Source organism: Nannospalax galili, unplaced genomic scaffold (genome assembly GCF_000622305.1).
Source record: "Nannospalax galili isolate Female #2095 unplaced genomic scaffold, S.galili_v1.0 scaffold75, whole genome shotgun sequence".
NCBI lineage: Eukaryota > Metazoa > Chordata > Mammalia > Rodentia > Spalacidae > Nannospalax > Nannospalax galili.
In genome coordinates, this window is record NW_008339433.1 from 2,913,692 (window position 1) to 2,926,149 (window position 12,458).

Sequence of the window (12,458 nt, forward strand, 5' to 3'; positions counted from 1 at the left end):
AAAAGTAGATGTGAAAAACTTTACCACTGAAATCTACCTGATGACTTTATATCCATGCTCAGGTGCCAAGGATCTCACAAAGTAACCAACTGTGACTAGTAGTAATCAGATATATAGAGATTAGAAATGCATGTGCAAACATCTTAATGTCAATTGCATTAAAAATGAATTTTTCTGTATGAAACTGTGTGTTTTGACAACAAAGTGGAGATCTTTTTTAAACATTGAAACCTCATTTAATTTTATGTCTTATAGGGTTTATAATGAGTAAAAGATTGTATAAGCATAATAATCCATCTGTAAACCTAGAAATGTACAGCCAATTTTGAAAGAGATGTACCCTAGCTCAGAAAAATCTTATTGAATTCGTTAATGCTGTTGTAATGAAATGCTTCTTTTAATTTAAAAAAATTATAATAATAATTAGTAGATGTGTAAAACATTACCATTGAAATCGACCTGATGACTTTATATCCATGCACAGATGCCAAGGAGCTCAGAAAGTAAACGAATGTCACTAGTAATAATCAGATATATAGAGATTAGAAACGCATGTGCAAACATCTTAATGTCAATTGCATTGAAAGTGAATTTTTCTGTATGAAACTGTGTCTTTCAATAATGAAATGGAGATCTTTTTTAAAGGTTAAAACTTCATTTAATTTTATGTCTTTAAGGTTTTATACTGAGTACAATATTGTATAACTGTAATAAAAAATTTACAGCCAATTTTGAAAGAGGTGTATCTTAGTTCAGGAAATTTTTATTTAATATGTCAATGCTGTTGTAATAAAATGCTGCTTCTAAGTATGTGGTTATTAAATAATTAACTGGGAAAAAAATGGACTTTCCCTCTCCAAGAAGTCATTAAATATCAGTAGATCTTCAGTCATGGATAGGGGCTTTTGAACCCCTCCCTCGTCTATTTTGGAATATAAATTGGCTTGATTTTGTGCAGAACTTTTGCAGGGAGCCACAACTGTTGTGAATTCATAAGAGAGTCATGTAACATCCAGTAGACACTATTTCAGTACAATCCTCGCTGACTGCTGGCTCTTATTTAATTTTATTATTTTTATTTGTTTATTTTTGCCTCCTCTTCCAAGAAGGTTCACGCCCTTTTGGGAGAAAGGGTGTGATACAGATGTCCCATCTGTGGTTGAGCACTCCACAGGCACTTAAGGCCTCCATATCCCTCTACAGAGATATATATTCACACATGTTTATCAATACTCTATTCAGAATAGTGAGGACATCTCAATCTAAATGACCATCAACTGATGAATAGAAGAAACAAAGAAAGCAAAACCCTCAAATTATGAAATTTTAGGTAAATGAATGGAATAGAATGTTTTAAATATGAAACTCCAGAATTAAAATTAGTATCTAGAACATGAAAAATGTGATAGAGTTGTAATTTTGATTAAGAATTACATTTGTCATTTTGATTCCATGAAGCCAAGTAGAAAATATTAAATTATTTTAACATATATTGAACACTATTACATGTTGTAAATGTAGATATTTTGACATTTTACGTGTGCGCATATATATGTGTATATACGTACATCACATTTACTGAGAATTGGCATTTAATCATTATTTTATAGAAGAAGATAATGAGTTTAGAAGATCATCTTTCCAGCAGTCACGATATTGAACTTCTAGGTGGAACCACAATTTAAATCAAGGTCTCTCCAACTTCACAGCTTCTAGTCCCATACAGTTCACTCATCAGAGAAAATATAATTTCACAGAGATAAATGCTTTTGACATTAAATTATAAAATTAATTTACTGTGTGACTTTGTAAAAAGGGAACATTTAGCAATATGGTGAAAAGTGCCCTTTATAATGCATTTATAATCAATGTAGAAAGAATATTCATAGGACTGTTTATAATGACCTCTGAGAGCCATTTAAAGGATAACATTAAAGTGCAAGTGAGTGAAACTGATTAAGCATATACTAAGATAATATGATCCTGTGGAACAGTAGGTTAAGGTGATTCAAGAATAAAAGTGAGAATATATGAATCATCCTGCCGTATTATATTAGCAATGGCCCTCACAGAAGTTGAATTCATTAGTTCATCCATTCAGAAAATGTGTATGAGTAATCAATATGCCAGGTACTCTCTCTCTCTCTCTCTCTCTCTCTCTCTCTCTCTCTGTGTGTGTGTGTGTGTGTGTGTCTGTTTTGCTGATGATTATTTCTTTTTCATGAATCTGAAAAGTCTACCTCTGAAGCAAAATAAATCAGTTACTGTAACAAAAGTATGTACATACTCTACGAAAGACGGTGAATTTAAAACTGCGTGGCAGCCAAATAAGTTGTCACAGTCGAGGTAGTGTTTGTGATAAGGCCTGAAGTATGTATGGGTACAATTTGAATAGGTACACAAGGAGATGGTAAGCAAGCTGGAGACAGTAGCAATTCAGTTAAATTCTCTGAAGAGATCTAAAGTAGTGTTAATCTTTGTTGTTGATTATTGGAAATCAAGAAGCTTGGTAAAACTACATACTTTTTAACAGTTATGATTTATTAATCATTTTATTACTTGCAGTGCCAATAAATAAAATGTTGAAACTTTCTGTGGCAAAGTGAGACAAAAGAAATTTTTAGTAACTTGTTTAGTAACTTGATTCTGAATCAATGCTTTTCAAAGAATCCATGTTACCATCTATTGTAATATAGCAATGGGATACATTTCCATTTTATCAAAATTGATAAATTTGAGCAATATTCCCATTTTAATGTATTTAGGCAAGTGTTCCTCTTGTACTCCTCAGTTCTAGTACATTATTTACATGGAGATGACCACAAAAACGATCAAAACAGTTATTAGAAGGCACTTTTTCTGAAGGTAGGAAAATCTTATTAATCTGTTACACAGTAGCAACTGGCTACTATGCTTTGTGTCAAGACATATTAGCTTCCAAATACACTACATTCTACAAAAGTATATATGCCTTAAGAAATATTTTTGAATTGACCATCTGAGATTTTAAAGATAATTTTCAATAGAACTAATATTTTCATGTAATAATAATCTTCATTTAATTATACATTTCTAGACAAGAATGTAGAGTCATGCGTGCTGGACTTTAATCCCAGCATGCCCAAGGCTGAGGCAGGCAAACCTCTGTAAGATCTATGTCATCCAATTCTACATGGTAATTTTCAGAGCATCCCAGACTACAAAGAAACCCTGTTTCAAACCAAAATTGAATTTAAAAGAACAAAAATCATAGAAGTTATACTATTAAAAGAGATGGATGTGTCAATAAGTCTAATTTTATAATCATCATATACATATATAAAATAATGTATCCTTTAAATAATTAAAAATATTATACATCACCTTTTTAAAACCCAGCACGTGGAGGGATTGTTGTTAATGCCTCAGATTACTTTACCTAACTTAATTAAGCATTAATTGTTTAGGTTTGATTTAAATTTATAGCACCTTGTTATACCTGGCACTTGTCATTGAAGTCATAACAGCAGAAAGCTGGAAAAGGTCTTATGTCTTTTGCTTTTGAAGTTTCCACAGCTGAAAGAGAGCCCAATAGTCGGCAGTAGTATATTGTGCTTCAGATCTATTGGTATAGTGTTTTGGGGTGCTGTCTATGACCTCACTCAATCCTGAGATTCCCAGGAACATGCTATTCCAAATTGTATTATTTTGAATTACATCCAGAGAGGACTGTCACTAAAGCAGACAGATAATAAACACTTTGAAAAAAGTATGAAGTGTCTGGTACCAAAAGATTTCACTTTCACTTCTGTTAAATTAAGACACGGTTGGTCAAATAGCATGAAGGATACCAATATACCAATAAAAGTTCCAAGGTCTCTAAGTTGTCACTCAGCAAATATTGATTCACTATTTCTAAGACATGCTAAACACTGGGCAACAGTACTGAGCATAATGGATAGGAGCACTGCCTGATGGAAGTGTCCTGCTGGACAGAGTCATTAAAAAAGGAGTAACAAATAAACCCATGCAATTGTAAGGTGACAAAAAGTCATGGAACATTTTAAAATAATATTATTTCATAATTGGGACATCAAGGTCTAGAGTATTCCAGAGCACTGAGGGTTTTTTCCCCAAGAAAATGACATTTTACCCGTAATCTCAAAAATAAGGAGTTAACAAGTTCAGATATCTGTGGAAGGTAAAAGGTGGGAGGACACACAGGCAGAAAATATTTCAGGCAGAGAGAACATCAAGCGAAAATGATCTAAGGGATAATATTATGTGGCATTTTGGAGAACATTAAAAAAGGTCTAGTGTGGATAGAGCAGAAAATATATTGAAAAATGGTAGATTATACCCTGCTGGGTCTGGTAGGCATCTTAGTCAACTTTGATTTATATCTTACGACAACAGGTAAGTACTGCTTTAGTTTAATCTGTTTTGTAGCATGAAGAGCTCTGCAATTGGAAAACACTGCATAGGCTGTAGGGTAGAGGAGAGAAAGTGGATTTCTAGCATGCAATTACAGTTGTCCATTCAAGGCTAAATAGTGGTTGGGGACCTAGGGGTATGAGTAGAAATATTAATAACTGAATGTACTTAAAAATGTTAGAAGATAGGGCATTAGAACTGGACTCAAGGGAGAGATGTCCATCAAGGGTAATTGTTAGAAATCTGGTTTGCACAGCTGAATGCATGGTGGTACTATTCATGAGGACAGGGAATAATAAAAGTTCAGGATCATGGGCACTGAAACCAAGATTTTGACATTATACATACTAAACTTGAAGTTCTGTTTGAACATCTAAAATGCCAAGTAGGAAGTTAGGCAGGTTTGGGATGAAGTCATAAAAATTAGGAAGCATTGGTATATATGGTACATTTGAAGCTAAGTAAGTTGAAATCAAAGGTAAGAAAAGTGATGATTGAATACCTATATCCAGTTAAATATAGCAGAGCACTGAATCCAAGGCATTCTCCATCTACTTCATTGGCATCATTTCATTAATATCTTTATATGACTACCTAAAATCAAAACATGCTCTGTATCAAATTTTCAGCCACTTCTATCCAATTTATCTGATATCATCTGATATGAAATGCTGTATACTGATGTATATATCAGGTTCTGTTTTTGAACACATATTTATATCAGCAGTTATAAGGAGTAGGAACCCAAATCTGGGTGTTTCATAAGATGAGACTTTCTGAAGTTCCCCTTTAAAATTTACTAGCATACTGTAAAGTTATTAGATTACATCTTATCTTCTGAATATCCATCTATAGTTTGGCAACACAATAGAGATTTATATAAGCAGAAAAGTAGCCAATTCTACAAATAATTTATGCCTGAATATACTAGTTTCAGTAATGGTGAATATGTTCTAAAGTACAGCAGGCAATCAAAACCTCCATAATACTGCCTATTGCACTGTCTTTACAATAGCATATAATGGAAAACAGGAAAGGCAGGCATGATTAAAGAGATTATCTATAAAGTGCCTATAATCTGCAAGTTACTGTTCTCTGCCCAACCTCTCTCTCCTTCCCCCTTTCTCTCTCTCTGTCTCTCTCTCTTTCTCTCTCTCTCAGCAGCTCATTTAATCTAAAAATGACACTGTGACATGGGTGATATTATTATCCCCATTTTATAACTAAGGTAATAAGTACAAAATGAATACAATAAGCAGCTAAATTCCAGCTGAGCAAACCCTAGAACCAAACTTACAATCATGGTATCCAGTTTCATGTCCATTCTCTTGAGTCAGTGCGCCACTGTGCCCCTCCCCTAAAACATACAACTAGCACAGAATCTACCTTCCATCTTCTAAAACAGGCCTCAATTGGACTGTGGCATGTTTCTCTTCCTTAGGAAGATTGAACTGGCTCAAATTAGAGGTCATAGGATTATTTTTTTTCCTTCTCTATAACTTTGTTTCTAGTAAATGCAATGATGTGAGAAATTTTTTCTTCTTACCTCATCCAACAGTATATGCCTTTGGAAGGGTCATCACAGTGGGGAATACAGAACCATCTCTATCAGGTTCTGTACCATGAGGTTTGGAAGAAGATGTGCAAATGAACACAATCCAGTATAACAACTGTTTATCATAGGAGACAAAATAATGTAACATATTGAAAGGGTATTAATTATATTAGAGATTAAGTGATATTTATTCAATTTATTTATTCAAGAATAGTTTTCCTTGTATCTGATATAAATAACAGTATATTATTAACATGTATTACTTTAAATAGGCCTGATAAACTATGCTTCTTCTTAGTGTGTTTTATTTATACTTACTGATAAGGATAAATACTATATATACAAATATAGACAAGATGTCATGAATACCTTCACGCATAACCTTAGTTCATAACTGTACTTGGCATGGAAATTATTACACAATCCAGTTACTTAAGAGTCATAAATGGGAATCTCCTCCAAGTCTGAAGTTTGTATTCATAAGTAGTGACATATATTCTCATAACAAATATCATATAAAAGAAAAATTTATAATTGAGAATTTCTTCAGTCTTATTAATTACAGAGTCTTGCCCTGCCTTTCACTCAAATTTCAATGTCTTTTTTTTTCAGACTATTTTAATTTCAAACTAAAAACTATAGTAACACTTTCAGTATACTTGGACTAGTGTTTGTATAAGATTATATTTGTGATACCAAATGATGATAACAAATCTATTTTAACTAATTCTTTTTTTAAAGTTTTTCAAAATATTTTATTATTTTTATTTTATGTGTATGCATGTATAGCCTGTGTGAAGGTAAGTGCACCCATGTCATGCAATGCCTGCGGAAGACAGAAGAGGCTGTTGGATCCCCTGGAACTGGAGTTACAGACAGTTGTTAGCTGCCATGTGAGTGCTGGGATTTGAACCCAGGTCTTCTGTAAGAACAACCAGTGTTCTTAATTGCTGATCCATATCTCCAGTCCCCAATTTTAACTAATTCTAAAGTAATATATCTTGGGTAATAAGTAGGAACCTGGTTTTCTTCATTTGTACACTAGAAAATTGGGCTTATCTAATAAAATTGATTTGAAACCTGGAAATCTATGTATCATATACAGACATTTAAATGTTATATGTAGACAAAAATATGTGATCCCATTTTATTTTTGAAGTGTAGAAACATATTTCAGGATATCTCAGCATAGATGTCAATGTACCTGTATCTCCATAAAATAAAATAATTATTGGGGCTGGAGAGACAACTCAGCAGCTAATAGTACTGGCTGCTCTTGCAGAGGAGCTGAGTTCCATTCCCAGTACCCACATGATGGATAACCACTCCAGTTCCAGGGGATCTGATGCCCTCTTCTGACCTCTGTGGGCTTTGTGTGACATAGGTGCATTTACATACATGGAGGTATAACTCATATATGTAAAATAAAAATATTCCAATATTTGAAAAATGAAAAAATGCTTCATTACTACAATTTTATTAAAATTCTTCACTTTCTCCACACATTCATTTCAAAATATATTTGGCCTGTTGCATACATCATTTTATTTATTCTCTTTATCTAAACCATAACATTTTTTAAGCCTTGTACTGCATACCTAAAACTCTGTAAAGGTGTAACCTTAATAAAGATATTACTTATCCTTCTCTTAAATTGTTGATAATGTGATTGATACAACAAAATGTAACTTAGTTAAAGAATTCCAGAACAGCATGAGACTGTTGTACCACCATTCATATAAGCTCACATCCAATGGAGGAGAGCAGTCTAATGTAGGAATTTAGGAGGGGGTAATTTGAAATAAAAAACAGTAGTGGATGCAGAAAAGAGATCGGGAAGACAGAGATGTTGACAGTCATCTGAAGTTGATAAGCATGCCATTATATCTACAGCTTCAACAATAATTTGTAATTTTACATATTTCTAGATAGTGTGCTCTTTGGAAGTGGTGGGTGGGCACTGGGAAGGAGGAGCTGGACTGGTTGATGAAATGGGTCCATGTGATGTTATATCTCCAGGTGGTAGACTGGAGTTAATTTTGCAAAAAGTAAATTTTTGGTACTGGGAAGAGTAATAATAAAATAGCTCCAATGTTTCCTCTCATTGGTCAGAAAAGTTAAATTCCCTCCTTCAAAACACATGCACAGAACTTAAGAAATGTTAACTATGGAGAAGGGGTGGGTCTTTTTACTTTGGTAACAGCCACTAATCTCCCACTCCAAGAAATGTTTCTCAATGTCCATGTGGATGTACTAAAACTGCAGAAGAGATATGAACCACCTGACTCCTGAGGCTGCCAAGCTCAAATGAGGAATATATTAACTCTTACCATGGTGTCTGTGTTGTTCCCATGGAATTTTCTTTCTCAACATCTGTGTCTGTGGATATCTTGTTTCAGCCTCATGGCCCTGTCCTGAGGCGTGAGATCTCCCCTCATACATGGAGGCCTGGAGATCTGTTCTGGGCTATATGTTTTGGACATTCCCTAACTGGAGAATGCGGAGGTGCCTCTTACTCTCTAGGGTCTCTGTTCTGCCCTTCCCTGACGCCCCACTATTTCAAGATTCCGAGGTCCAGAAAAGTCAATATATAAAGGAACTTCATTCCCTTCACCTCTAATCCTTGAATATTGTCATTTCATCATTGTAACCCTATAAAATTCCTGAGGTTCTTTTGACTGTTTCAGGCTGAAAGTGGGGTCAGGCTTTACCAAAACATCTTTCAGAGACTCAAGTGCAGAAACCCAGGAATCTCAATTCATTAACAAAACAAAACAAAACAAAAAAGGTTGCAATTGTTTAAAATACCACCAGCAGAGTGGCTTACACATAGTGCAAAGGAACTAGCTGAAGAGGCCTCCAGGCTTCTTCAAAATGTTTTCACCCCCAGTCCAGTTCAAAGTTTAACTTTAATCAAAAGTCTCTCCAGATTACACCAAGTGAACATTTATTTCTTCCATCAGATCGTGGTCAACGCTCTTTTTCAGTCTCCTGCTTGCTACACTGTAGGTTTCAGATTTTAAGACTAGTTGGCTGCTTTTGCAAGGTTGGTGAAAAGCCTTGTGTCTCTCAGCCCTCCTCATGTATCCCCAGAGTTTCCACACCCTCCCTCCCGCACCAACCCCTCTGCTTTCTCCCAACCCCCACTCAGACTGGCTTGTGTTACCCCGCACCCCAGGGCTGCCTGCCCCTCCCACAGCCTCAGCTTCTCACCCTCGGGTCCCCGGCGTCCTCTTTCGCCCCACACTGACTTCACAACCGCCACCCAGACGGCCGCATTTCCCGCCCTCTCCTCAGTCCCCGCTTCAGCCGCCTCCACCCTTGGCGCCGCGCACTGCCAGCGCTCCGCTCCTTCCCAGCACGCATTCCTCCCTCGGCCACGCTGCACCTTCGCCTCCTGTGCCACCCACACACCCTGGACCCAGGACCTAGGACACTCGGCGCACAGGCCATTGACACAGCCTCCAGGCTCCTGACACCCAGTCCTTCCCGCTGATTTGGAGACACCGCCATCCCTGCCGCCACCACGGCCAACACCGGTGCCATGCGCCGCCGCCGCCGCCGCGCCGCCGCCGCCGCCGCCCGCCCGCCGCCCACCATGGCCCCGCAGCAAACAGGTAGCAGGAAGCGGAAAGCGCCTGAGGTGGAGGAGGGCGCCGGGAGCTCGTCGTCTCCGGGTACCGCGGCCGCGGCGGGCCACGCGGAGGGGCCTCTGCTGCTGCCCAAGAGGCCGCGGCGGCCCGCGGCGCGCCGCTCGCTGCTTCACTACCTAAACGGCCGCGAGCTGGGCGATGCGGGCCACGGCGGGCTCGCTGGCTTCGAGGGCGAACTGCGCAGCTACGCGGTGCACAGGCTGCCGGAGCTGCTGCGGGAGCGCCAGCTGCCCCTCGGCCCCCTCAACAAGGTGTTCGCATCACAGTGGCTCAACGCCAGGCAAGTGGTGTGTGGCACCAAGTGCAACACACTTTTTGTGGTGGATGTCCAGTCGGGTCACATCACACGCATCCCCCTAATGCGGGACAGGGGTCCTGGACTGGCCCGTGCCCAGCCCACCTGTGGCATCCATGCCATCCAGCTGAATCCTTCCAAGACCCTCTTGGCCACCGGGGGTGAAAACCCCAACAGCCTGGCAGTCTACCAGCTTCCCACCCTGGACCCTCTGTGCTTGGGGGACCGCCAAGGCCACAGAGACTGGATCTTTGCCATCGCCTGGATGAGCGACACTGTGGCCGTGAGTGGCTCCAGAGATGGCACCGTGGCACTGTGGCGACTAGACCCTGACATGTTCGGTGGCAGCATTCCCGGGAACAACCATGCAGGGATTCCACGGTATGCACATATCCGTCCAAAGGACATGGAGGCCATCCCCAGAGCCACCTCCAACCCTGGTAACCGCAAAGTGAGAGCCCTGGCGTTTAGTGGCAAAAACCAGGAGCTGGGAGCAGTGTCCCTGGATGGCTACTTCCACCTGTGGAAAGCCCGGAGCTCCCTGTCCAGGCTGTTGTCTTTCAGGCTGCCTTACTGCCGAGAAAATGTGTGCCTCACCTACTGCGATGACTTGTCCCTCTATGCAGTGGGTTCCCAGTCTCATGTCTCCTTCCTGGACCCAAGACAGCGCCAGCAGAATATCCGGCCCCTGTGTTCCCGAGAAGGAGGTACAGGTGTTCGTTCCTTGAGTTTCTACCAGCACATCATCACAGTGGGCACTGGTCATGGATCTTTGCTCTTCTATGACATTCGTGCCCAGAAGTTCCTGGAGGAGAGATCTTCAGCCAGCCCAGATGCTTTTCTTGGGCCCACAGGCAGGAAGCTCAAACTCACCTGTGGTAGAGGCTGGCTCAACCAAGATGAACTCTGGGTGAACTACTTTGGTGGTATGGAAGAGTTCCCCAATGCACTCTACACCCACTGCTACAACTGGCCAGAAATGAAGCTCTTCGTGGGTGGAGGACCACTGCCTTCAGGCCTCCATGGCAACTATGCAGGCCTCTGGAGTTAAGGATGGCTCCTTCTTGTCAAAGTGCACAGACTTATCTTTCACTTCAGTCTTTCTTCATTCTCTCTGTGTGTGTGTGAGAGAGAGAGAGAAAGAGAGAGAGAGAGAGAGAGAGAGAGAGAGAGAGAGAGCCTGTGTTAGTGTCTGTGTATGCACTCGTCCACTTTTGAGTGTCTTCTATCTTCAAGGTGGAATTGGCCCATTTTACCAGTACTTACTAATAGAGGGAGGGTGAAGGGAGAGAGAAAGGCGTAGAGAGAGATCCTTTTGGCAATCAAAATTTGGTTGGAAGACTTTTGTGCACTTTCCTAAGAAACACTACATTTTTGCTGTATCATACAGAAACAATCTTAGTCTTGTTTTAAGGGATCTGTGTGTGCTCTTTCTTTAGCCTAATGTAGTCATTTGTCTTTCTTCACTTTAGTACAGTTTTACCAGAATTTCAGTATGTTCAAAATTTATAAATATTTCAGGCTGTATGGTATTTTGAGATATTAAAATTGTTGTTGGGCTGATTTGAGGAACTATTCATCCTTTAAAGCACTATTCAAATTAGAAAATGTTGTTCAAGTTGTAGATTATTACAATTTGTTGTGTCTTTCATTTGAATGTAGGAACTCAGTATTTGTTGATTATGTCATTGGTGTATAAAGTGCTTAAAATTATATTCACTTGGTTGCTGAATCTTACAGTGCTATTCAAACTATTAACCAATAATTTTTATTATTCAGTAAAAGATGAACATCAACACCCTTGACCCTAAAGACTTCTTTTTTATAGTCACTATATTATGACCAACCTGCTTTCCTGGGTAGCATTTATGCCAAAGATTTTCGTAGCTAATCAAATTTGACCTAAATTGGCAGGACAAATTAGGAAGATGTTTTGGGAATTAACATTCCTTTAACATCCAGGAAACACAATCTAAATAGCCATCTACAATGAAAGGCTAGTAATTATGATCAGATTAAGTGTAGTAGTTTTTTTTTTTTTTTTGAATACCTGGATAATTATTTTATCTGGATCACTTTTTTGAGTATGTGATTAATTTCAGAAAAAATAAAAATGGGTTCATTATCTTAGTACTTAAGAGTAAAAATGATTAAATGCATGTTTCAATTTTAATTGCACCTCTAGGAATGTATTAATCAAAATCAAACTTTTCTAGCCAAGAAGTTTTAGCCTCAGCTATGCACACTTATTTTTTACATTTGCTTTTGTAAAGGAAAAATCGATGGATTAAAAGATAAGTAACATTTTGAAAAGTTACTTAAATATACTTTGTGTAAGTCAGAATGACTAAATTTTTAAAAACATTTTATTATTTTTATTTTATGTGTATGAGTGTATTGCCTGCATGCATGTGAGTGCACCCATGTCGTGCAGTGCCGCAGAGGGCAGAAGAGGGCTTTGGATTCCCCTGGAACTAGAGTTAAGGACAGTTCATAGCCACAATGTGGGTACTGGGAATCAAACCCAGATCCTCTGCAAGAG

At 38.7% G+C, this 12,458-nt stretch overlaps 1 protein-coding gene across 1 annotated transcript; it reads left to right on the top strand.

The window, feature by feature from the left end:
• The first annotated feature begins 9,462 nt into the window (after positions 1-9,462).
• LOC103734841 (DDB1- and CUL4-associated factor 12-like protein 2) lies at positions 9,463-11,572 on the top strand. The gene has a single exon (XM_008833907.3). The coding sequence runs from the start codon at positions 9,513-9,515 to the stop codon at positions 10,965-10,967; it is 1,455 nt and encodes a 484-aa protein (XP_008832129.1). The 5' UTR covers positions 9,463-9,512; the 3' UTR covers positions 10,968-11,572.
• Positions 11,573-12,458: the final 886 nt, after the last annotated feature.

Coding starts and splice junctions, on each gene's coding strand:
- LOC103734841 (XM_008833907.3), top strand. CDS start 9,513: ATGCGCCGCCGCCGCCGCCGCGCCGCCGCCGCCGCCGCCCGCCCGCCG.